This window comes from Nomascus leucogenys, chromosome 15 (assembly GCF_006542625.1).
Source record: "Nomascus leucogenys isolate Asia chromosome 15, Asia_NLE_v1, whole genome shotgun sequence".
In the NCBI taxonomy this organism is placed as follows: Eukaryota; Metazoa; Chordata; class Mammalia; order Primates; family Hylobatidae; genus Nomascus; species Nomascus leucogenys.
The window spans coordinates 11,257,289-11,283,620 of record NC_044395.1 but is presented as its reverse complement, the minus strand read 5'-3'; the positions used below and the strand labels follow the sequence as shown (position 1 = coordinate 11,283,620).

General features: G+C 51.3%; 1 protein-coding gene across 21 annotated transcripts in view; it reads left to right on the top strand.

The window, feature by feature from the left end:
• The window catches only part of GRAMD1B (GRAM domain containing 1B), a 274,683-nt gene that overhangs the window by 212,692 nt on the left and 35,659 nt on the right, over positions 1 to 26,332 (top strand). For 10 of the 21 annotated variants that reach the window (XM_030829754.1, XM_030829753.1, XM_030829748.1 and 7 more), the window contains 2 exons: positions 11,350 to 11,560; positions 18,217 to 18,237. In XM_030829754.1, coding sequence (XP_030685614.1) covers positions 11,350 to 11,560; positions 18,217 to 18,237 — 232 coding nt within the window. Of the gene's footprint in view, positions 1 to 756; positions 1,855 to 5,457; positions 8,435 to 11,349; positions 11,561 to 12,387; positions 12,409 to 14,931; positions 14,956 to 18,216; positions 18,238 to 26,332 lie in introns of those variants that run through there. The other 11 variants (XM_030829751.1, XM_030829746.1, XM_030829744.1 and 8 more) reach the window with 4 other exon arrangements.

Here is a 26,332-nt window from a genome sequence, read left to right as displayed (position 1 = left end):
CATGTGGAAAGGACTGAATTTAGGAACAGGATTCAGTTTCTTAACTGGGAATTCACATTCCACTGCTAATCCTGTTTCACTCCATGAGCAATTATAGGAAGCTCTTTACTTTTGGGATGCATGGTCTAATTAGGTTTATTCTTTAAAGGATTCTTACTCCAGGAAAATAGGTTGTGATCATGCAACAGACTACAAACACAGGTGCACAGAAAGAAAAAGTGATTTTCTCAAGGACACCAATCAGCTCAGGATTTTAAATCAGGTACCCTGATGTCTAGACAGAGTGACAAGGCTAGCAGAGAGTCTGGAAGTGATGTCATATTTTAGTTTTCATGGACCCAAGAGCCAGAAAAAGGACTAAAAGGCTGGCCTTTTTAAAAAGGCAGATTTGGGGCCAGCTTTATAAAGACATGTCTATCAGAGTGGCTGAACAATGGAATGTATGGCTTTAAGAAGATCCTACTTTTTGGCCGGGCACGGTGGCTCACGCCTGTAATCCCAGCACTTTGGGAGGACGAGGCAGGCAGATCACAAGGTCAGGAGATCCAAGACCATCCTGGCTAACATGGTGAAACCCCGTCTCTACTAAAAATACAAAAAATTAGCCGGGCATGGTGGCAGGCGCCTGTAGTCCCAGCTACTCTGGAGGCTGAGGCAGGAGAATGGTGTGAACTCAGAAGGCGGAGCTTGCAGTGAGCCAAGATCGCGCCACTGCACTCCAGCCTAGGAGACAGAGCGAGACTCTGTCGCAAAAAAAAAAAAAAAAAAAAAGAAAAAGAAAAAAGAAAGAAGATCCCACTTTTTAAAATTCATGGACTATATATCTGCAACCCCAGTATGTGCCAGTCATTTTGCTGGAGGTACTGGGGAAGCACACATACACATGGCCCCAGCCCCCATGGAGTGCTCAGCCTGGTAGTAAGCAATGAAACAGCAACAACAACACAAGACAATTTCCGCTCCTATAAGGGCAGCGAAGAGAAACAGGGCCACATGGTAATGATTGCCTGGGGTTAGGAAGGCCACTTTACATGGAGTGGCCCTTCAAGAAAGTCTGCTCTGAGGAGGTGACATTTGAGCTTTGATCTGAAGGCTGAAAAGGAACCAGCATTCAAAATTTTAGAGTAAGAGTTCCAGGCGGTGGGACCAACAAGTGCCAATATCCTAGGTGAACTGGGTTTGCTCAAGAAAAAGAAAGGTCCAGGGAGGCTAGAATAAAATGAGGGAGGAAATGGTGCAAGACAAGTTGAGGAAACAGTTGGATTCTATAAAAAGTTGGATAGCTGGTCATTAAATCCTTCTCTTAGGGGAGATGAACCTTCTCCCAGCAGCTTCGGAAGAGGAAGCAGAATGGATTTACTGCAGATGAGCCCTTTGGGTAAAGTGATTTATGTCTGATTTCTGACACTGGTTCTGTAGCATTATCAGTGTTTTCAAAGATGGTTATAATTTGTTCCTCTTTGAAATATCCATTGAGATAACAGGAACTCTTGCTTTTTTCTCCTTGGCTCTGGCAGGACCCAAACAAACTTATTTTGTTTTTGTAGGAAGGGGGAAAAGTGGGTCAGGCTGTTTTGTCATTTCAGGCATGGAGTCCTGGTTCTATTGCAGGGCCTTGTCTCCATGGAAATGAAAAATAGTGTTTGTCATGCCTGTTCCTGGATTGAATTCCAAACTCTGGACTGAACAGAAGCTGCAGGAAAGCCAGGCAGCAGGGGGGAGTGGGATGGATGGAGACTCCAGCCATGGTGATGAAGGACCTCTTCTCCTTGGCCTGAGCAGGAAAAGCAAACAACCTTTGCCCAGGTCCAGCTCTTCCTATCACCTCTCTGGACTGAGAACGCCAGTGGAAGGGTAACTGAAGTGCTACTTTTCTCTACTTCGCCAAAAACTTTCCATGGACTTTGCCCTTATGTTAATTAGTCAATTAATAAATTCATCAACAACCGAAGTCACTGCTCAGACTTTCCCTTGCACCAAGTAATTCCTTCCAGGCTTGAGGAGATCCCTAATGAGACTGTGTCTAGGTATTAAATTAGTCAGCTGGCTGCAAATGTTTTGGATGGGCTGTCCCACCTTTAAATTTCTTTGTAAAAATTTTTTTAAGTTTTGGGTTTTTTTTTTTAACTTAAATATCTATACAAGACAGGGAAGGAGGAATCAGTAAGTGGGGCTTGTTGCCCATAAGAAGTGCCCTGAATTATCTGCACAGTATTTACGGAGATAGGGCATGTGAGGGGCGGAGTGCAGAAGGAGGTAGGGAATGGGCCGTGTGGATGCTGAGTGAATGTTTGGATGGCCCACAGTGGCTGCTTCATGAGCCTGGAGAATTGTCAGGCTTCCATTTGTAAGGTGTCTCTACCAGTGGTCTGAACCTGGCAACAGTCCAGTTCCACCTTTGGTCCAAATTTCGGGCAGACCCTGTCTCTGAACACCTTGTATACTTCACCCAAGATCCCAATTTGGAAAGGCCTCCAGGAATCTCTGCAATTTTCCCAAATGGAGGAGAGGGGACAAGAGGTTCATTTCTGTCAAAATGTTGCCCTTGCAGCAGGTAGGGAAGGCCCATTCTGTGTCAGATCTGCAGATGGCATCTGTAGGAACTGTGACAGGGAAGAAAGGCGTTAGCTTGGGAGCCCTTTCCCTTTCTGTCCCTTGCTGAAATGCAACCTGCTGCTAAATCTAGGCCAACGTGTGGCACGCCTGGACCAGGCTGAGACTCTGCTTTATTGTAAGTTTGGGAAGAGAACTTCTATGCTGTGGGGAAAAAAATACATCTCTTCTCAAAGCTGTTCTGGTTCCTTCTTTCAAACAGGTAATCACAGCTTGATTTTCTCCCCTAGAAAGGGAACTGGACCCGGTTGCAGTTATCACCAGGTTTAGATGCCAGTGATAGGCACACAGAGAGCAGGTTCCAGGCATGGCCACAGGGAGCTCCTCTTAGAACAGTGCAGGTCTTATGCTTTTGAACCCCAGCCCCATCCAGCATCCTGAAAAGCATGTGTGTGGGGAAGGGGAGGCACTGAGATTGGCACTGTTAGGCACCTGAGTCTGAGCTGTGAAGGGGAAGAACCATCCTGCTGTCTGTTAACTCCTTGGTGGACAGTTGTGTCATCTCTCTGGACCTTTTGTATTCATAGCAGTGAGAGGGTTGGACCTGAAAGGCCCTTTCAGCTCTCTTTCTGAACCAGTCAAATCTCCTGAGAACTTGGGACTGTGGGTTTATTTTCATGAGTAAAAGGAGCGGAGACCAGGAACTTCAGGGGGTTATGACAAGGAGTGAAGCAAGCCTTACCAGGTCACTACTAGTGACTTGGTAGTTTGCTATCTAAGGAGGAGGATCCAAGGGGAATTGGGAGCCCTGCTGGCATTTGTGATTTGGGCTATTCACTCCCCGCTACAAGGTTCTGGTTGGGTCTGCCCTTCCCACCTGCCATGACATGGGCACAGAATGTAGACTCCAGCAAGTGACTAGCGATAATACATGGGCACAGAATGTAGACTCTAGCAAGGGACTAGTGATAATACATGGGCACAGAATGTAGACTCTAGCAAGTAACTAGCGATAATACAGAAAGAATAACCATCTTCATGGAGTCCTCATAGACTCTGAATTTGGAACTGGTTTAGTGGGGCAGACCTACAAATGGAGGCATTTGCAGGCAGCATGTAAATTTCATGCAAATGTTATACAAATACACCTGTGGCTCTCCTCTCTCAGCCACTTGAGCATGTGCTATGGGAAAATTCAAAGGGGAGCTGTCTAATTCGTATGGATATTTGCAGTGGCATTATAAAGAACTGAGAAGGATTATTAATGAAACTTTGGAATCAGCATGAGGATAGGACGTGTGTAACTGGAAAACAGGATAGTCTTCTCTTAGGAATTAGGGGCTAGTCATCAGCGTTTACCCCATGCTACAAATGGCAGGGACAGAGGAGGTGCTTGTGATATGGCTGTGGGCCTTCGCGCCAATGGTAATTGTTAGGCTCCTACATCAAAAGGTGATGTCCCATCGGGTTCTGCCTACACCTCATCATCTCCACGTCAGATTCTTCCACATTAGCAACTCCTATGACAAGCTCAAATGATTTTACTATTCCAGCAGGTCCACCTACCTGGTGGACACTGCACACTGTTATACCCAGAGTTGTAAACAGGTCTCTGTCACTTGGGGCAGATATGTCACCCACTCCTTGATACTTAAGAGATAGTTTCTTGGGAGTGTAGTCGTTCTCAAACTTCAGAGTGCTTCAGAATCAACCGTGATACTTATTTTGAAATGCAGATTCCTAAGGCCATCCACTGGAAATTTTCATTTATTGGGGGGGTGGTATCAGGTTAAGGCTGGGATTCTGCATGTTAAGGAAGTATCCTTTGTGTTCCTGCTTCCTACTATGGGAAGTGACACTTGGGAACATCAAAGCCTCTGAGGAAACTGGACAAGGATATTTACTCCACATTTTACAGAGAGGAACAAGAGTCTTTCTTTTTTTCTTTTCTTTTTTTTTTTTTGAGATGGAGTCTTGCTCTGTCACCCAGGCTAGAGTGCAGTAGCACAATCTCGGCTCCCTGAAACCTCCACCTCCTAGGTTCAACTGATTGTCTTGCCTCAGCCTCCTGAGTAGCTGGGATTACAGGTGTGCACCACCACGCCCAGCTAATTTTTGTATTTTCAGTAGAGATGGGGTTTCACCATGTTGGTCAGGCTGGTCTCAAACTCCTGATCTCAAGTGATCCACCTGCCTCGGCCTCCCAAAATTCTGGGATTACAGGTGTGAGCCACGGCACCCAGCCAAGAGCCTTCTTAATAATAACAGCAGCTCAAAAATATTTATGGAGCGTACCAAGCACTGTGCTAAATATTTTACTTAGGTTATTTCATTTAACACAGTAGTCCTATGAGATAGGTGTTTGTATCTCTCATTACCAGTGCTCCTGGCACTGAGATGATTACAGCCATACATTTGATCATCTAGGTCACTGTAGGGCTGGGCTTAGAAGAAACAATGAAGTCAACACTTCATTGCAGTGTCCATGTGTGGGGAGGGGAGCTGACAGTCTGATTGGGAATGTGCCAGGGCTGGGGCAGCCAGGGTGTGCACTGCAGAGGGAAGCAGGAAGGAGCAGCTGCAGTCCAAGCAGGTGGAGGCACCTGGGGCCAGAGAGACAGGTACATATTTTGCAATATCTGGGGCAGAAATGATTTTCTCTGAAGGCAAACAAGTTAACTCAAGTGATGAACACCGGAACACCAACTAACTATTCTGCCCTACTCAGGATTCTGAAAAATGCATGTGTAGCTGATCAGGGAGCTGGCTTGCTGACAAGGTCTGCCTTGTGCCCGCAGGACCACACCAGGGATAAGGATGAGGAAGAAAGCCAAGCAAAGTGGTGTAGCGGCCATCGTGTCTGAGATGGGGGGTGGGGGGGTGAGGGTGGGGGCAGGGATGCTGCAGAGAGTCACTGAAGAAAGCCTGAAGAGTCCTCATCCTCTTTCTCTACTTCTCTTTTCTCAAGGACATCAGCTAGACCTAACTATAGGAGGTAGGATCAAACCATAGGTAGCATGAGATACTGTGATCAGACTTTAGGGAACACTGTTTGCTAACAAGGTAACCAGGGGAGGAGAGCAATAATAGCCTGTGTTGCCAGTCTTAAAAAGAGGGGAGATGGGGAAATGAATGAATGACCTCTGGGGCCCCTACCATGGCTTAAAGGTGGCTGGTGGGGGTCTTAGAGGACCTATTATGAATGACAGCTGATGATTACAGGAATCTCTAAAACATCAGCTTGAGCATGTTATAGCTGGTGACTCATGGTTTCTGTCAATGTTCCATATATCCCATGCTATTTTATGCCTTTTCACCCTTGTTCATGCTCTCCGCCACCCCGAACATTCTCTTCTCTCCTACCGTGCCCTCCTTGAACCCCATACCCTTCACCTGGCTAACTCCAACACATTTTCTGAATCTAGCTCAAGTGCCACATCCTCAAGGCAGCATTTCTTGTTTTCCTTTATTCCCTTCTGTCATCCTACTTATTGATTATATTAACATGGGAAGAATAGGCCTCTAGCTCTTCCTGACTAGAAATGTCCCAAGCACACAGATCCTTTCTCATTCACCAAAATGAACTTGAATGCCTCGCATATGTCAGGTGGTCAGGAAATATTTGTGGAACTGAAGAGCCAGATCCAAAGTCATATCACCTTGTCTAGGTACTTAACCCCCCTAGACTTAGGTTTCTTACATGTGAAGTTGAGAGCTGAATATACTAACCCTAAGGGAGGGAGTCTTAGTCCCATAGCCCATCTAACACCAGTCTTCCTTCCATCCCTACAGCATATGTAAGGTCTTTTTTATTTTTAGCTCTTAAATCCCAAGATTTTGAAATATAATGCAATCCTGTTATTAATAATGATGGCAGGGTTAGATGAATGGCACATTATAAAGTTTGTTTGAAACATTATGTTATGTTATATATGTTATGTGTTAGAAGATACTCAGGAATTGGTTTTATTTGCTCAGCAGGACATCCAAATCTATGGGATAACGGGTTACCTGGTAAGAGTTTCAGGACTCTAGCAAGTTTAGTGCTGACTTTGCTGACTTAGAACTAGAACTGCAAACATTTCTTCTTTTCTAGAGAAGGATCAGAGTGGAGGTAGAGCACCGGGTGGAGACATGTAAGGGGTATATGTGGGCTTAGTCTGGAAGTGTAGATGTCCATCAGGTGATTGGAGGGAGGGAGAGAGAGAGAGAGAGAGAGAGATTGCTGAGACACGGAAGAGTGAGTGTGCATGGCAAAAGGATCTGCAGACAGACCCCAATGGCTGGGGCAGAGGCACAGATAGGCCCCGATGGCTGAGGCAGGGGCGCAGGTAGACCCCAATGGCTGAGGCAGAGGCACAGGTAGACCCCGATGGCTGGGGCAGAGGCACAGATAGGCCCCAATGGCTGAGGCAGAGGCGCAGGTAGGCCCCGATAGCTGGGGCAGAGGTGCAGGTAGGCCCCGATGGCTGAGGCAGGGGCGCAGGTAGACCCCGATGGCTGAGACAGAGGCACAGGTAGACCCCGATGGCTGGGGCAGAGGTGCACTGGAAAGGTAGCCAGTTTTGGGGTTCTCAGAGGTAGGCTGAGTGAGATAATTGAGGAACGTATAGTCTAGAGTTCAGGTTTTATTCCACAGAGGATGGGAAATTATAGGGGTCTTTAATCATCGAAAAGGATGAAAAAAATGCTAAATCCTCTTTTTAGAAAGTTCACTTTGACAGGAAAAGAGAGAATGGATTGAAGCCTGGAGGCAGGAAGTTGATTCCTTCTTTCTTTGTACTCACCCAGCTACCCACTGTCTTTCCATCTGTCTATCTTTCTATCCACCCGGCAAACAAACGCGATTGAATGCCTGCTTCTGAGAATGAGCTTGACAGTCAGATAGGCCTGTGTTTGAAAGTTTGAAATCCTGCCCTGCCTCCCATCCATCTGTGTGACTTTGGGTGAATTAATCTGTCAAGAATCCAAATGTATCACCTGAAAAATGGGACTAATGATACTATTTGTTGCAACTTCATGGGTTTGTTGGGGGGATTAAACAAAATGATATTTAATAAGTACTCGGTGCTGTACCAGGAGCTCATGAACACTCAATAATGTTTAGCTATTTTCATGAATATTAGCAGGTTGAAGGTACAGATTTGGGAGCCATCTTGATATTCGGGATTGGTAAAGCCAAGGGTGTGAAGACTGTCAGTAGGATGGGATTCAGTTCAGTGGAACACATGCCACTTACAGAGCCCTGCTGGGCCGTGTGGGGTGTGCAGAGGGCTGAGCCTCCAGGAGTTTGTAGGTCCTTCATACCAGGCTATGTGCATTCAGTGCTTTAGTCAGCTCCAAGGTGGAGATTTACAAAAGCTTTTTGGAGCAAGTGGGATTTGAGATGGGTCTTGAAGAATGAACAGGAAAAAAAAAAAAAGGAATGAGCAGGACTCCAGCAGGGAGATGTGGAGGAAAAGAAAAAGAATGAGCAGGACTCCAGCAGGGAGATGTGGAGGAAAAGAAAAAGAATGAGCAGGACTCCAGCAGCAAGATGCGGAGGGCAAGGGCTCTTTAGGCTCAAGTAGTGAGTCATATGGGAGTTTGGAGTCAGGAGAAAGAGCATGTATATTAAGGGAATTGGGGGAAAGTGTATAGGTGTGGAATATGCAAGCTCTTTAAGAGTATATAAGGAGAGAAAAAGCATAGAGTTGTCATTTACTTTTAGCAGAGAACCTTAGATTCCATTTTGAGGATTTGGGACTTTAATGTGGGAGCTGGTAGAGCACAGTGAGATGTTGGGCTTGTATTTAGAAAGATTAATGACACAGCTGTGAGTGAGTAGGAAGAGGAAAAGGAGGCAGAGAAGACCACTCAACCGGCTATTTATTGGAAGAAGGTGAGCAGAATTCCTTGAACCTGAACCGGGGCCCTGGGGAAGGAAGGGAAGGATGAGGTAAAAAGCTTTGTAGAAATAGAACTGGTGGAATTCAGTGACTCATTTTTTTGTGGAGTGAGATGGAAGAGAGGGGTCTGCAGCCTGAGAAACCTGGTAATGAAACTGCCATTGAGAATGGGCAGTCGTGGGAGGAGGTCTGGGAGGGCAGATGTCCAGCTCTGTGTTCAGTGTGGGGCACTCACAAGACATTGTCTGGAGGAAGCATCCACCTAGCAGCAGGTTGTTGGGTCAGGCTAGCGACTGTGACCAGGGCCGGAAGCAGGTAGAGGAGTCTCTGCCTGGTTGAAGTTAGAGAAAGCTGGAGATGGCCAGGGAGGTGACAGACTCACCTTTAGGGAAGGATTAATTTCAGGCTGGGTAGCAAGAGTTGAGACAGGAGTTGAGACAGGCAGAGGAGTAGAAGAGAGGTGTGTGTCATAAGGGAGAAGTTTCCAAGAACAGCACAGATGATCAACAGCCTTAAGAGCACAGAGAGATGGTACAAGTTGTTTATTGGCTGATGTGTTGAAGGCAGCATTTTAGGTATGTAGATCTTTGCATGGTGTGTGTAGGGTGGGCTAAAGTGGGGCTGCTGGGCGGTGAGGAGTTCTCACGCTTTGATCATTTCATGTGAGACTCATGTGGTTTTGGATAGTTGGAGTCAGTTTTCCTCCTGGTTAGAGTGTGTTGCCGACCTCTTGCTTGAAGCCAGTTAGCAGGGATTCTGGGTTTGGGGAAGGATGAAGGAATCTCCTTTCCATTCCAGGGTCTGGAATTTGTGAAGATGTTCCTTATCTAAGGAAAATACACAATGGCTGTGGGGCCATTGTGTCTGAGATAGGCATGTACTTGATTGTCATCCTTTTTCTAGTTCTTTTTGAGACAAGATCTCACCATGTTGCCGGGGCTGGTCTCAAACTCGTGGTCTCAAATGATCCTCCTGCCTCAGCCTCCCAAGTAGCTGGGATTACAGCTCATGCCACCACTCCCAACTTCTCTAGTTCTTTTTTGAGCAAACTATTATAGCTGGGACTAGAGGTTAGAGGTCCTCGTTATTCTGGTAACATAATCCTAGAAGACAGTTTAAACCTTGGAATATGTGGTTATGGCTGGACTTGGCCCTAGGGCAAGGAGGCTCACCCCAGAAAGACGTGTGTTGACACCTCCTCTCCACGCTTCCCCAGGGGTTGTGCACTCATGGATCTGCCTGCCACCAGCCCCACGGCCTGGCATCTCTAACCAAAGTAAAGGAATGTACCTTCCTTTCTCCAGAGTTTATGGTAGCAAACGAGTTTAGAGAGTAAGGATAAGGATTGGGTGGGGCAAAAATGGGAAGAGCCTCTTTGGCTTCCCCCAGTAACAATTATTGTTAGTATTAGAAATGAGATTTTAAATGCAAATTCTGTTTTAGGATGAAGTGGAACATTGAGCCTTGCTTTTCTCCATACATAGTCGGGGCAAATTTATCTTCCTTTTCTCTGGTCTCCTTTTTCTTTTCTTTATCAGTTTCCTTCCAAAAGTTACCGCACTGCTTGCCCCCAGCTCCCCTCCTGCCCACACTTGCTGGTTTAGGCTCTTGGGATTTGTTGCCTTTCTCTGTGCTAAGGATGCCCAGGTGGAAGGTTTTGCTGAAAGGGGCATGGTTTTCATTGCAAATGGGGCCAATGGGACATCTGAGGTCACAGCTGCATCTTCATGCAAATGACAGTGTCCTCAGCCCTGCACCCCACTCCCCGAGGGAAGGCTGGGATGCAGCCTGCGGGGGAGTCCATGGTGTTCCCAAAGCCTGACCTGCCTGAGAGACTGCTGAGTGGGTGGGCAGGACACCCACCCACCCACCGGCCCCGTGCTTCTTTGGCTTTCCAATCTCACATTTCCTTTCCTTCCCATTTCTGCTGGCACTTTCTACTTAGCCTCTCCCTTTCTCCATCTCTTTCCTTTCTCCACTCTCGGAAGCAAAGCAAACGTTCAACTGCATTCAGTTTCTCTCTCCCCTCTGTCTCTCATCTCTTCTTCTAGTCCATTGAAAACAGAAGTGAGATATCAAATAGTCAATATTTTATTTGTAGCTTATAAGCCTTGGTGTAAGTGGATTTGGTCCTGTGGGAAGTACAAGGTACTTATTGGGAATACATGTTGGGGTATGGGGATATGGAATGTGAGAACTTCGGCTGTGTGCATCTTTACCCTGGGCAGAGGAAGCAGGAACCCACATGGCTTCCTTACAAGGAAATAATATGGTGTGGGTGAGTTACACATCAGAAGAGCCGCACTTTGTTTCTCTGATCAGTGGGCATTTAGCTTTCCTCTGCCAGGCACTGGTCTTCATTTTTTAACATAGGGATTATGGTACTTGCCATTACTCCCATGGTGGAATGTTTTAAGAAATAATGCATATGTGAAGGCTGTGAAAAATAGGACTGTGATTGTTATTTTCATGAACAAAAATGTCTGAACAAAATATAGAAGTTTTGCATTTGCAGCATGTATAAAATGAGCTGATTATATTGGATGGTCTCCAGTGAGCCTTTCAGGTATTAAATTCTATATGCCCCAGACAATTTTTGGCGTATAATAGGGGCTCAAACAATAACGGGTTGGACGGACAGATGGACGGATGCGTGTCTAAATGTCGATTGCCCATTAGCCTCGTGCGTCTGTGTCCACATGGGCACTGCTGCCCTCCCGTGGCCAGCGGCAGTATTACGGTGCGGCGAGCCGCAGCCTGGGCCCCTCTCTCCCGGTTTCTCCCCAGCCCCTCACCTGGCTCCCTGAGCTGGCTCCTTTGGACTTGTCCTTGGCCTCGATCACTGACTGCCTGCCTTTCCTCCTCCTTCTCTTTCCACCCCGCTCCCTCTCTCCATCTGCCGCCGCAGCACTGCCAGTAACTCCAACCGCAGCACGCCGGCCTGCTCGCCCATCCTCCGGAAGCGGTCTCGCTCGCCAACCCCGCAGAACCAGGACAGAGACACCATGGTGGAGAAGGGCTCAGATCACTCCTCGGACAAGTCCCCGTCCACACCGGAGCAGGGCGTGCAGCGCAGCTGCTCCTCCCAGTCCGGCCGGAGCGGCGGCAAGAATTCCAAGGTGAGCGGGACCCCGTTGGAGGCGGTACCTCCTTGTCAGGGGCTGCGGGGAGCGATATTGGGGTGGTGAGCCGGAGAACATCTGCGATGGTCCTCAGGTGATGAACAGCCCTAATGGCCCAGAGATAGTCGTTATCCAGTGAGGTGAGGCGGGGCAGGCAGGAGAGACCCTAGTTAAATATCTTCCCCGCTAAGCATTCTTGGCGGGCTGGGCGAGGTAGGGAGGCTCATATTTTTTTTTTAGATTTGGAGGGGAGACGCTCTGGGAATCATTAGGGGGTCATCTGCTTATTCCTGCTACCGTTTTCAAATTTGGTTCCTGGAGCAGGGGTAGAAGGGAACATTATTTGGGACATTATACTGCTAGGGAGAGTCCTCAGGGAACCTTGCAGAATGCTATTTTTAACCTCCTCCCCGGCCATCCTTCCTGCCTTACCTTTGCACTAATCCACTTGGTACTCACCTGGCAGAGAGGAGGGTGGCAGGGCCTTTCCATCCTCCCAAGGATGTCCGCACTGCCACCTGAGTACCGGGGCCCTTGGCCCATGGATATGCCTAAAATAGGCCCCGGGGGGGGCCTGGGCTAGTTATGGTTCCCCAGAGATGTCCTCCCCACCCTCGGTCCTTTGGGGAGCAGGAGATGTCTTTGCCCAGGGGCTCCTTCAGGAAACTTCTCTTCACCCTGGGACCCCCAGGGCCTGGGAAGGGGTTGGGGACCCCTGGGAGGCATGGGAGCTGGCTTCCCACTTGAATTTGTCTTTTGATTTCTTGTTCTTCCTCTTCTTCCCCACCATTTCCCAAATACCTTCTTTGCATGCATGGTCTTAGTCTCACAAGCGCCTCTCAAAAGTAAGCCATCTTTTGTCTCTGTCCTTTTATCTCCCCTCTAGTGTCGATCTGTCTGTAGTGCTCAGCACCCCCTCCCTCTGGCCCTGCCGATTCTGGCCCTTATGTCCTGCTTGGTCCCTTTCCCAGAAGGGCCAGCCCCACTGTCCCCTGGCAGGCTGGCTTGGAAGTCATTGAAGGCCCAGTTTCACTGCACCTGATGTCGGAGAACAGACCTTCCCCCACTCCCCACCCTGCACCCATGTCTGCCTGCTCCCTGGACACTGCCTCTGGTTGGGAGTTTATTCCCTCCTTACATGGTGCGGTCAAGAAACAGAGTCCTGCCTGGCGTTAGTTTCATTCCTTTGGGGCAGGAGACCCCATCTGGTCATACTGCAGGCCCCTCCCCTTTGGTGGTTGATTCTGGATTGCCCAGCAGTGGTGAGTGAGGATGGCAGGAGGGCTGTGCTGACTGGGGGCAGGGGTTCAGGTCGATGAGTTCCTTGGTGCAGCAGCCACGCCCTTAGGAGCTCTGCCTGCATACTCTGGTCCTCCCCACTCGAGAGCTGCTCAGCCTGAGCACCCCTTAGCATTTCTACCCACTGCCCAGACTGGGGTCCATGGTGTGCTTAGGATTCTGAATCATGATCAGAGGGGGAAGCTGTTCTCCCAGACGGTGGGGTGCCCGTGCCTGGAGGTTGGCAAACATTGGCAGGCCCTGGAGAGATGTGGCCAGTGCCAGAGTCTTTCCCGGGAGCCCAGGAATTCTGAGGCCATAGGAGAACATGCAGCAAGTGGAGGGTGAGCGATAGGTGTTGTGGAACAACAAGGCCCATGGGGCAAGGGGGTGGGATGCGGCCTGAAGAAGGGGAAGCCGAGGATGACTTAATAATAGTCCCAAGTCTCTCAGTGCTTTGGGGAGGAGGAGGGTGAACAGCTGTTCCTTTTCCTAAGGGAAGGACAAGGGGCAACTCGGCTAATCCTGTAGTCTGTGGCCTTTTGACTAAACGTACATCTTGGCTCTGAGGATTTTAAATGGCCGTTGCTGGCTGTGGACAGGGAAGGAGGAACTTTACCTGGAGCGAGGAAGCCAGCAGGAGATCTCTGTGGGCTCCAGTGGCTCGGCAGGTGCAGGCATATCTGATATCTGGGAATGGGGTTTTGAAATGCCCTGTGGCAGCCCCTCTTGAGTGCCCCCCACCTCTGGCTTGGTTGATGTGGGACTAGTGGGTGCTCGAGGCTCAGCTGGCAAGAGGGTGGATATGGCCTCACACAGGCATCAGGCTCCCCGCTCCCCGCTCCCTGCTCCTGCACACTTTTCCATCCAGATTCTGTACACCCTAAGCCTGGCTCTTGAGTAGTTGGGGATGTTCTGTAAGCTCCGAGACAGGATAAATCATTTGAGTGGGGCAGCCAGGACAGGCGTCAGGGAGCAGGTAGAATTCTGAGTGGGGTTTTGGAGATGCTAAAAGGAGACATAAGGAAGGGACTGAGAGCTGAGCAGGAATCAGGAGCCAAACTGGGCCTTTTTGTAGGAACTGAGGAGGGAGGTGCTGGGGTGAGTGCAGGTCTCCTTTCCCCTGAGAGACTGAGTGGACACCATGCCCATCCCTGGCAGACATATTCTGAGTTTTCTGACATTGGTTACCCACTTCCCCACCTCATTCTCCCACTGATCATTGCCATCGACACCTGCCCTGCCATCCTTTCAATGAAGTTAAAATAGGACGGGCTTGTGCCAGGAGGGACACTGTAGCATTCCACGTGGAGCTGGGAGCCACTGCGTTGGCCTGGGACGTGCATGTGCAGGACACACAGACTTCAGAAGAGGAACACAAGAACCAGTAGGGGAATTAGGTTCTTTGAAGGCCAGGGCCTGAAGCAGATGCTGCGGCAAAAAGAGGAGGGTCTGGTAGCGGGATGGGGACATGCCCCTCCCCGTGGAACATCTTCTGGGGTTAATCGCATGTCTTCCCAGCAAGCCATTTCATAGCTATTTTTACTGATATTGTTGTAGCTGGTCCACCTCACTCCCTGTCTCCTGGCCACCCCTAGAGGACACCGTGCCTTATATTGTTTGGGCAAGCTGGCCAGTGCCTCTGCTTCTCCCTGGGGTCAGGTCCCAGGCACAGTGTCTTTCTTCCCTTCTCTGGGCCTCAGTTTCCTCACTTGCTACTATGTAGGCATGGCACCAGGTGATCGCTAAGGCCCGACCCCTCTGGATCCATCACTGTGCTGCCCAGGCCGACCCTCCTAGGTGCAGTCCTGCCCCAGCACTTCCTTCCCAATGAGTTTGTGCTGCCGCGCAGCTTCCGCTCTGTAGTGACAGCCTGTGGCCACCAGAGGGAGGGAGGGGCCGTTCTGCCGCTCTCCCACCTGCCCTGAAGGCGCCATGCAGCAGGTGCGGCAAAGCGCGCCTTCTCCTGCCCCGCTGCACGCCTCCCCACCGCGGTGCGGGCATCGCGCTGGCGCTGTGGCACTGACCCTCCTTTGACTTTCCTCCTTTTTTTTTTTTTCCAAATCTAATTTTTGTGGTTTTCTTTCCAGTATGACAGACTAAACCTGATCAAAGTAAGAATTGTTTTTTATTCCTAACTCCTACTAAATGTAGAGCTCTCCTAGTCCCTGCCCCACTACCTCCCGCACACCCCGCACCTTAATCTTCCAGACTCCCAGACTTTGCGGTGGGAGATGTTTCTGGAAACCACCTCCCAGTAACCTGGGTCTGTTTCCAGGGGCCTTGTATTCCTTTAAGTGCTTGCTCTGCAGACCTTCTAGAAAAAATGATAGAAATGGGCATGTCCCCTACAGCTGTGTCTTTGTCCTGACTCCCTTCTTCCTCTTTGGCCAAATCCGTGTACTTATAAGCTGTCAGAGAAGCCTCTACCGCTGCTCCCTGGTTCTGTGCCTTCCTTCCCTCTGGCCTGGTCCTCCAGATAGGGGTGCTACAGCAAACTAAAGCCAGAGGACGAGGGATGCCCCTTCTTACCCTCAGAGGCCCGCAGCTCCTCTGACTTCCCTGCCCCTGTGGGTCTGGGTCCTTCCCGTCTGGCAGAGCCTTTGGGACTCATTTCTGGGAATGCAGAACCACGGGGATTGACTGTGCCTCTGGGCAGAGTTCAGGGACCCCTGCCCACAGTGGACAGGCTCCGGGGCTGCTTTGGACGTGGCTGGAGGGGGGACCCATTGTTCCTGTGGCCCCTCAGTGGCAGAAGGTAAGAAGCTGCCTGGAGATTGCTGGTTCACCGCAGAGCCTCAGCACAGTCCTACTCCTTGGTATCTTTCACGTTTCTTTTCAGTTCTTTAATACATGTTCTTATCCACCCTTTACAAAAGAGCAAACATTAGATACAAGAGCATCACAGAGCAGGTTAAAGACAGGACTGGCTTCCCTGCCTGAGGCTGTGTGTGACCCTCACACTTTGTTCCACATAGATTTGGAAGGCACAGGCACTGATATGCCAGCCCATGCAAAGGGACCATCTACTTCTGTCTACCTGGGGCAGGAGGGAGCCCCGTGCAGGAGGAGTCACAGGCATCTGGGGTCCCCCTGTCAGCCCATGTTCCTATTGCCCCCTTTCCTCCCAGCGTCTTACACGAAGGTCACGGCATTGAGACGAGGAGCTGGGAGCTTGGGAGATGGTTTCTCCATTGTGAAGCAGGGATCTCATGACCTGGGTTGCATTTGAGGAGGCACAAGGAGACTGTGGGGCTGCTGGGGCTGGCAGCTCCCAGAGCGCACCTTCCTACTGCTGGGAGGTGTCTTTTGTAATGAACATCTGCACAGCCTCTTGCCCTGTTGGCTTTGAATCAGGGCTTCTTGTGAGGATGCAGGAAGTGAGCCATCCCCAGGTGCAGACCCCAGGCACAGCCTGCTTGCCCCCTCCACCCCCTCCAGAAGCGGGTAGCCTTGGCTGCAATGCCTAGAGGCGAGTTTTCAGGGCCCAGACTCCCATGTGGCTGCACCTTTCTCAGGAAAAAAATAGTTTTTAGTATTTGGATTTGGGCCCTTTACCTGCTGAGACCTCTGAATTGGAGGTGGGGATGAGGCTACGATGGGAGGGTGTGGCCTCTGGATGGACCGTGGTGACAGGTTGGGAAGCGACCCCGGAGAGCACCTTGCAGAGGGGTACTGGGAGCCTTACCATTGACCTCTGGTCACATCCTGGCCATTGAGGGCATGTGTGAGGGCAAAGCTGCTCAGAAGCAGCCCCACCCACGCGAGGCCCCTCAGCCCCCTCCAGCTCCTCTGTGGACTGGTTTCACTGTGGGGGGTGAAGGTGGACCGTCTTTACAGAGTTCAGATGGAATGAGGAGATAGATCACATGACCAGCGGTCATCACCGTGGGCACACACCCACCCTTGGGTGCGTAGTCTTTTCCTTCCCTCTAGACACAGCAGACATTCGAGGACCATGGCTACTCTTGTCTGCCCTTCTGGGTCGGGACGCTTTAACACCAGGTGGAGGGGCTCCAGACTTCTGGGTAGAGCTAAGGTATTGATCTGTGAACAAAGTTCCCCCATCCAGCGAACCCTAAAACTGAAAATAATCTAAGCTCCACCAAGAGATGGAGCTTAGGCATGTGTGTGTGCATGTGCATGTGTGTGCGTGTGTGTGTGTGTGTGTGTGAATGTATGTGTATATATGTGTATGTCTCTGTGTGTATGTGTGTGTCTGTGTGTATGTGTGTATATGTCTGGTGTGTGTGCATGTGCACGTGTATTTGTGCATATCTGCAGGTGTGGGTGGTATGTATGTATGTGTGTGTGTATGTGTATTTGTGTTGTGTGTGGTGTGTATGTATGCATGTGTGTCTGTGTGAATGTGTGTGTGCTCGTGTGTGTGTGCATGTGTGCATGTGTGTGGTGTGTATGTGTGCATGTGTGTGTGCACGGTGTGTGCATGTGTGTGTGGTGTGTGTGTGTCTGTGTATATGTGTGTGTACTTGTGTATTTGTGCATGTGTGTATGTGTATGAGTATGTGTGTGTATATGTGCACACAAGCTTGTCTAGCTGCGTGTCCATCTATCTTTCAAGTGGGATGTACATGAAGGACTACTGGCCATAGGGCTTGAAGACCGACAAGGCATGATCTTAGCTATCCCTCCTGTTCCCCTGAGACACATGCAGGTCCTCTTCCTCCTGGGTCTGGGAATGGAGAACACCTAAGTTCTGGGGCTGGGGTGGGGTCTGTTTTGCTTGTTCTGAATTATGGCATCACTGGGTTGGAATGGACCCTTAGTGATTACGTGCTTCAACCTCCTGCCCCACGCAGAACCCCCAGGCACTCCCTGACCATTACAGTTTAGGTACAGCCCATTTTTTGGCACAGGAGGGATTTACTCACCCGCCTGCTGAGAGTGCAGTTGGAGGGAGTTTCAGGTAGTCCCCTTTCTACCTCGAAAGTGTCCCACCCTGCCTTTTACAGGGGGCTGTCTTAGAGCAGAAGGCTGCGTTGGCCGCCATCAGCATTTTGCTTCTGGTCAGGGCCTGTTCGGGGACTGGGTCTCGAATGCCCACCGCGCGCCCCTCACCCCATCAGAACCTTGCGATGGGGCTCCGACTCCCTTCCGGTTGAGCTCTAGCTGGTGCTGCCGCTGCCTGCCACCCCGCCCGCGGTGGGCTTCCAGCATGGACTGCTCCCGGGCCTCCTTTCTGGAACTGCCTTGAGAAAGGAGGACCCCTCCTGAGCAACCACATGGGAAGCATTCAGCTGCATTTGGACCCTCCTCCCTGCCCACCCTCCGCTATCTGTGTGCCCTTCCCCCTGGCCCTTCCCACCATTTCTCCCCTGACTAACTCTACCTTCTCTTTCATTTTCTCTTTTCAGAAAAGCCAGAGTTGGTATAATGTAAGTATTCCTGTTTCCCTTCTTGTTGGGTACCTGAGAAGTGGGAGGGGGATGGAGGTTGGGGGGAAGGGGTGTGGGGTGCGATTGGGGGAGGGGGATGGAGGTTGGGGGGAAGCGGTGTGGGGTGCGATTGGGCTTTCCTGTGGGCTTCTTAGCAGCCCCTTTGCTCCTAAACCAGCTGCAGCGGTTATTTTTTGCAGCAGGACAGGGCAGCCTTGGGGAGGGAGGATTGTATTCAGGGGACCAAGGAGGCGTGGCTAGCCGTATCCCCTGCCTCACCGAGGCTCTTAGACAAGGGTCTATCAACCCTAAAGGAGGAGACAAGTCAGGGAGGGAGTAGCCATTCCAGAGCCTGATAGAATTCTGGTGCTGGGGCAGCCTGGGGCCTGAACTTAGTTTTCTTCCTTTAACATTTCGGGGCAAATGCAGCCAGAAAACTTCCCCCACTGATAGAAGAGTCAAGCCATGTGATGGGATTTGACTCCTGTCCCAGGTACCCCTTTAATAGCTGCAAAAGCATGCCCTTCCTGCAAGACCTCCTGTTGCTTGGGCTGTGGTGAAGGTGTGGCATGGGGCCACGGTCTAGGTCATCCTGGGGTGTCCTGGGCAGCTGCTGCATACATAGAAACTGTTGTGGGGTAAGCAGGCCTGGCGGAGGCCACTGCCTCTCAGTCACACAAACTGGGCGGTGGGATTTGGACATTTTCCCCTGCAGAGCAGCTGTCTGAGGCTCTCAGCTGGCCCCCGCCGTGTGTTCTGCCCTTTGGGGACTTCACAGTGGAGGGGCTGACCTCAGACGATCCTCTTTGCCTCTCTGAGCCTGCCCTCCTCACACATAACTGATGAATCCTGGGAAAGCCGTCTTTGCCCCCTCCCTGGACACACTAGGTTCTGCTCCAGCAGGAGATATGGGCATGGAGTAGCTGTGGCTGTGAAGGACAGAGTTGAGGAGGGTACTCTGGCCAGGGGATGGGCTGGAGGGGAGAGGTGTGGTTTTAATGCAGGGACAAGGTTGCAGATCAATTGTGTGGGCTGTGTGTGTGTTTTCCTCCTTGGCGCTGGGTGGTTCCTCAAAGTCAGGCATGTGCTCACGAGTCCTGTGGCTGCCAACATCCTGCTGCCCAGTGACCAGTCCGTCCTGGGTGCTGTTGATCTGCAAGCCTTGGCTGCCACCTGCCCAGCACCGCAAACAAGGCAGAATTTGGTGGGCTGTGCTGAGTTGTGGAGAGAGTTATGGGCTGAGGTATCTTGGGGTGGGAGAGAAGCCAGACTCTACTTCTATCTCTGAGCCACCCCCTTACCTTCTAGGAGGTTTCCTGGCCTGTGGCATCAGAAGAGGGGAGGGGGATGAGTGCTGAGCTTCCTGGGAGTGACCCGCAGCCCAGCTGTCATGGGGACCCCAGCATCCTTCACTCAACTCTCCCTTGCACCTTTTTGAACAGATCGCACAAATTCAGGCCCCCATAGGGGAACAGGACCCACGTGGCTGCAGGCCTGTCAAACAGTTCAGACATCTCCCTTTGGACAGGCCAGCCCCTGTCCTTGTTGCTAATCTCCTTCCTCTTCTCATCTGTCATTTCTCTTTTTATTGCTCTTTAACTCAGCCTTTTGTTTTGTCTCAGCCTGTGCTTCCTTGGATTCTTCTCAGCCCTTTGCTCTCTGACTCCACCCCTTTCCTTTCCTTTAATCTCCTGCCATTAGCTTCTTTCTCTGATTTCCATTCTCCTGGCTAGGTTTCCCTTTCTGTCTGTTTCTAACAGGCTTTACTTTCTCCCCTTCTTTCCGCAATCATTTCCCCCTGATTCCTTCTCCTTTAGCCTCCACCTGAGTACTCAGCATAGCGATGGGGTAGAAGCAGATGCTGTCTCTTGGCTGGAGGATGGGGTGGGCCAGAAGTCAGGGGTTCGGATGACACATATGAGAGCCAGCGGAGGAGCTGGGCGTGACGCAGGCCTGCTTTCTGATGGTTCCACCTGCACTGGGTCTGTGCAGAAGCGGTTGGACCTCAGCGACTCTTTGCATCATCCTCCGAGATGTTCTCTTTTCCTGGCCTTGTCCTGCCTCTTCCTTTATTAATTCGCACTTGTCTCCTTTCACCCTCCACCCTCTCATCCCAAGTGCATTACAGAAACATCCCTGACTCTCCACTTAGCTCAGATCATTCATTCTCAGAGGCCAAGCGCACAAGGGGCTCTTTGCTGAGGAGTGTGTGGGGCCGTCCTCTCCTGGACTCATGCGGTCCCTCTGGGGGTCCACCCTCGGGTGACAGGGCACCCTGCTCCTTCAATGTGCAGTGCTCCTGTCCATGCTATCGTGTGCAGATGCTTCCTTAGGAGCTGCAGCTGAACGGGCTCCTCTCCGCAGCACCCCTCCACAACTGTCATCTGCGCCTCTTCAGGAGGCCCTTGCCCTGCCCCTGCTGCTTTGACCTGGTTTTCTGTGTTCCTTTAGGGAGCTCTGCCTTCCTGCCTTGCCTCTGCTGGGCTGGTTGTAATCTGCCCTTCAGGCAGGATCCCTCTCCCCTTCTCAGCTTTGCTGACTGGCCCTCTATAACCTCTCTCCGGATCCTAGGGTCAGTGCTCCAGCCATTCTGATATCTGAGGCTCATTCATTACACTAGACGTCCTTCAGATAGGTAAAGGCATTGTAACACCCAGCCCTGGGGATGCTTAGGAAACCCCTGGCTGGAGTCAGAGCAGCGAGGGCCAGTGCCCTGCAGAATCGCTGATAGTAGCAAGAGCATTCAGGCCCACTGGAACAGCCTGGATCTGGTAGGAAAGGAAGCCCAGCCAGCAACCAGCCCATGCCCCAGCCTCCCCCTTCACCTGCTGCCTCTCTGCAGAAGACAAAAGCATTTCCTTTTACATGGCTAGCCAGGGAGGAGCCATTGCCGTGATGACAAACATGCTTGGTCTAAAGAGTGAGTCATGCGGAGGCAAGTGGCTGGACCCCAGGGACACAGGGAGAGGCCATGGCAGGAGAGTGTCAGGTCCAGAGTGGGGTTTGAAGGCAGTGCCATCTACAGATGCCCTGAGTCCTCCCATGCCCAGTTATATGTACTCCTCCTCACCCCCGAAGCCCCAGTCTACCACCCCAGTCATATTCATCAGGGCCTTCAGATCAAGGGAGCTGCCCTAGTAGACATGAGATGGAGGGAAAAGCAGAAATAGGGTTTTGCCTTCAGCAGGGAGCCAAGGGCAGAGTTGAGGGGCAACCTGGCCAGGGCCACTGGGGCCGGAGGGGTGAAATTTACTCCCCCTCAGCCCCCAACGGGGCATAACGTCACAGGGGTTTCCTTCCTTGGTCTCCTGGCGCATTCCTGTGGGCAGTCTTCTCCATGGCAGCCCCAGAAGGAACATTTCTGAGATCAGAGCACAGGAGCCCAGACCCTGGCAGCCACCTGAGACTTAGCACCCTGCTTGCCTGAAGCACCTGCAGTTAGGGCTGCAGCTTTGTGGAGGAGAGGGAGGGATAGTGCCAAGCCTGGGGAGTGGCTGGCATAAGCGAGAAAGCAAAAGAACAAAGGTTTGTAGGAATGGAATTCAGGGTGTTGGGGGTGGGCAGTGGAGAGGGCAGGAGACCCGCCTCGCACCTGGTGTTGCCCCAGGACTGACGCTGCTCCTCCACGTCTATCTGTCTCCCCTCTGTATTCACTCCCAACTTGAAGGGTCTTCCTGGCACCCTTCCTGAGTTTTTCAGATGAGCCCCCAGTCCAGCCCAGCCCCACCCCTTCTCTACCCTTCTCCATAGTCCCCAGGCCTGCCTCAGTCTCCCTTTCCCTCCTTTGCTCAGTTACCTCCTCGTCTCCTGTCCCACATGTGGCTTCTGCCTATCCAGATTTGGCTGCAAGGTCAGTTTCCTGTGGGGATCTTAACTGGTTTCTTCCTAGGTGAGATCAATGCCCCACCGAAATCCATCTGTTTTCTCCTGGGCTTCTCCACCCCCTCCTTCTCGCCGTCCCCAGGAAGACGGTACCACTTGGTCCCAGCTCCTGGTGTTTGCTGTAGAGTTAATGTTTAGCCCAGGGTCAATTCCTTCTCTGCTAGATCTCACCCAGCCCTGCCCAGCCCTTGGCGTGGGTGTGGGGGAGACGAAGACTTCTGGGGACGGGACTCATCTCCCAGGGCTTTATCTCACAGGGCGTATCCTGTCTCTATCTCACCCCTTACAGCCCAGGCAGCCACTTGGCCTGTAGCAATACTCAGATGTTTTCGGGTAGTTACTATAAGGATCCAGAGCCTCTTGGAGCTACCTGCAGCCTACATACTGGGGTCCGATGTCACCCCAAGGGAGGCATTCTGATCACCTTGGAAAATGGACTTGCTACGTTTGCCTGCCATGCTGCTCAGGATAGGGCTGACATGCAGGGCAAAGAGAAGCTCACACGTGTGCTGGGGAGAGTGTTGGCAGCGACCAGGCACTGACATGCCAAGCATATAGAATCAGGGATCTTTGTGTGTACATGTAAGATGCAGTGTCAACAGGCATCCTTTGAGAGGTAGATAAGGAATGCATTCACTTGGTAAATACTTTCTTAGCACCTGATACAGTATCCCTTATCCAAAATGTTTGGGATCAGATGTGTTTTGGATTTCTGATTTTTTTGGATTTTGGAATATTTGCGTATATATATAATGAGATATCTTGGGACCCAAGTCTAAACAACAAATTTATTTCCTATATTCCTTATACATATAGCCTGAGGATAATTTTATATAATATTTTAAATAATTTTATGCACAATGAAAAGTGCTGAGTGTGTTTTGACCAGAATGTGTCACATGAGCAGCCTGTCATGTGAGGTCAGGTGTGGAGTATTCTGCTTGCGGCATCATGTTGGGGCTCAAAGGGTTTCACGTTTTCGGATTGGGGATGCTCAACCTGTACTTGAAACACATCATGGCAAGTGCAGTAGAAGATATGAACTGTTTGAAGCATAGATCCTTCCTGGAGGAGTCCTTTGGATAAAGTGAGACATGCTCCACCATGAATGGAGAGCTGTGTCTGCATCCGTGGAGTGTCCCTCTAGAGAGGGTTGTAGGAGTTTGTTAGGGGAGGGTTTGCGGGAGGAGTCAGACTCTTCTACTTCCTCCAACACTGTTTACCTGGGAGAATCCAGATTCCTCTAAATTAGCATCTTTGGAATCTACTTTTTTTGAGAGTCTCTCTCTGCCACCCAGGCTGGAGTGCAGTGGTGTGATGTCGGCTCACTGCAACCTCCACCTCCGAGGTTCGAGCGATTCTCCTGCCTCAGCCTCCTGAGTAGCTAGGATTACAGACACCTGTCACCATGTATGGCTAATTTATAATATATATATATATATATATATATATATATTTGTAGTAGAGACGGGGTTTCGCTATGTTGGCCAGGCTGGTCTCGCACTCCGGACCTAAAGTGATCCGTCCGCATTGGCCTCCCAAAGTGTTGGGATTACAGGCATGAGCCACCGTGCCCAGCCTGGAATCTACGTTTTTAAATGTGTTCACTGGGCCATTTTAAAATACAGTAAAGTTTGGGGGCTACTGTATTAAATTACCAAGACTCCTAAGACAAAAGCACCATTCCTCATCCTGTGCGGGCCAAGACCCTCCTGGCAAGGTGGCAGAGCTGGGGAGGGTGAGGGAGCGGCCCCATTTGTTTCAAGGGTCTGACTTCTCCTGGGAATCCACATCTTCCCCTCCCCACTGCTGTCTCATCCCTGTCCCTGGCTTCTTGGTCTGGAGACTTTCTTGCCCCATTGGCCTGGCTTTCATTTCCCTGGATTTTGCTGCTTTGAGGACCAAAATCTGCTTTTAGTATTGCCACTTTGCCCTGAAGATCTGACAATCTTTTTGGGTTTGGTCCCCCTCTTGCTAATGCTGAAGATTGTACAGGGTCCATGGGAAGGAAGAGGGTGCCTCAGACAGATCCCGAAGCTGTTGATCTCAGCTTCTCCACCACCAGAATGTCTGAAACTTGATCAGCAAAATCCCCAGGCTGCTACTGCTGCTTTGGGGAAGTTGGTGGATGGACGGGTTGGTGAGGTGTGAGAGTGTCTCCAAGAAGTCCCTGGCAACTTGAGTCTCACATTTCAGATTTCATCCTAACAGCAGTGCCCTGCCACCTCCCCTCCCTACTCCACGCCTCCATGTGGAGCCCTGGCCAGCAACTTTCCATTGCAGGAAACATCTGCTGGGGAGGCCAGGCTCAGCTGGGGGTTACTGGAGGACGTTGGCCGGGACCATCACCCAGATCCTGTAACTTGAAGCATGTGTAAGGGCTCTGCTCTGCCCGCCCACCCGCCCTGCCTCCCTTCTTCCCTCCCTTCTTCCCTCCCTCTCTGCCACGGGTGACTCTAACAAAGAAGCTGTTTGCTGGTCAGGCGAGCAGAGCAGGGGCTGAGGAAAGGGGTGTGTGTTGGGCTGGGGGTGAGAACAGGCCCTGTTGCTGCAGCCAGTGGTGGCTGCTCTGCCTGGGTGAGGGCTGTGAGTCATAGTCCAGTGCCCGCCCAGGGTAGAGGTTGATTAAACGTGCCACTCTATGGGACAGACCAGGACTGGGGAGCTGGGCATTCGGTTCCTTTGCTGGAGTTTCAGACCAACTATGAGTCACTCTGCTGCGTGTAAGTGATTGGCGGGGTTAAACCCTGGACCCGGCTGTGGATCATCCTTGTCCTGCAGAGTCTGCTTGTCCACCCAGGGGCCTGCCTCCCAGACCTCCAGCTGGCCCTGGGCACCTGCCATGCCATCTGCATCCTCTGGACCCTTGGGGTGACTGTCTGCACTGACCAGGGGGAGGTGCGTGACCACACCACCTCCGGACTCCTGTCCGCCTGTGGACCAGCCAAGAAGAAAGCAGAGCCCGCCATGGGAGATTGGCCGGCCAGCTTGTCCTGAGAACCACACTGACCACCTCCACTATGGGAGACTGGCTGCCCAGCTTGTCCTGAGAACCTCACTGACCACCTCCGCTCACTTGTGAAGCTTCACGCTGGGCATGCAGCTCTAGGAGCAGAAAGGACACCTGTCAGTGTCACACAGGCCCTCTGCCGAGAAACCAGAGGCCACCCATCCACAGTCAAGCCAGGGGAGACCAGTTGTTTTCATCGTGTGGGGACAGTCGGGAGTCAGTGCTCAGGGAGCCGGGCGTCGTTGGGAGGGGCAGCCGTGCCAGGCAATGGAATCATTGACGGAGTCGGGGGTCCTCTGGAGCCTCCTGCTGGAGCAGGAGAGCCAGCTGCTGCAGTGGTACCTGAAGCAGCTTGGCCATGCACCTGCTGCCGCTGAACACCGTTGCTGGCACGGATCTGAGGAAATCCCAGCCGTGAGTGTGTGACCCAGTTTCTCTGAGTCTCTGTGGTAGTTCTGCACCCTTGTTATGCCACTTGGCTCTCCTACCCGAAGGCCCCAGATTTGACAGTCTTGGAACCAAAATTATTTGACCATTTTAAATTGAAATAGCTGAGCCAGGCCCCACCTTTGAAGGTGCAGGAGGGAGAGGGCTGGGGTCTCTGGCTTTGAGAGGCTGCATGGTGGCAGGCCCAGCATGCCTAGCTGATGAGCCTGCCATACACACAACAGCCTTGTGGAATAGGCATGTGTTGGTAAGCCTGGATAAAGGAGCCTCCAGACTGGCTGACTTAGCAGGCCAGGGCTGGATTCACCCTCCCCTCTCCCTGCCGCTGCTACAGCTTTGTTTTAAGGAAAGTAGCAGCCCCCTCGATTTGCCTGCGGGTTGGAGATTGTGGCCAAACGCCCTGTACCTCCACCTCTGTGGATACCTGAGCTGTTAGTGGATATGCGAGAAGCAAGGGGGAGAAGGCACTAGGATGGAAAATTAGAAATAGGAAGACTTGGGGCTTCAGGGGGTTGGAGGCCTGACATCCAGTTTCACCTGAAGTGTGTTTGGGGTCTCCTGGTCGGCTGCTCCTCAGGCTGACACTGGAACTTTGTAAATACGAAGACCTACTAGAAGGCTTGGAAGGCTAGTGGGGGCCCCAAAGCAGGTGAACATCTCATTCTCAAGGGAGTGTGCTCTTTTGGGGCAGCCCTTCTGCTTCCTCTTGGCCAGAGGACCAGGAGCAATTACCCTGCAGAGGCAGCACAGAGTAGG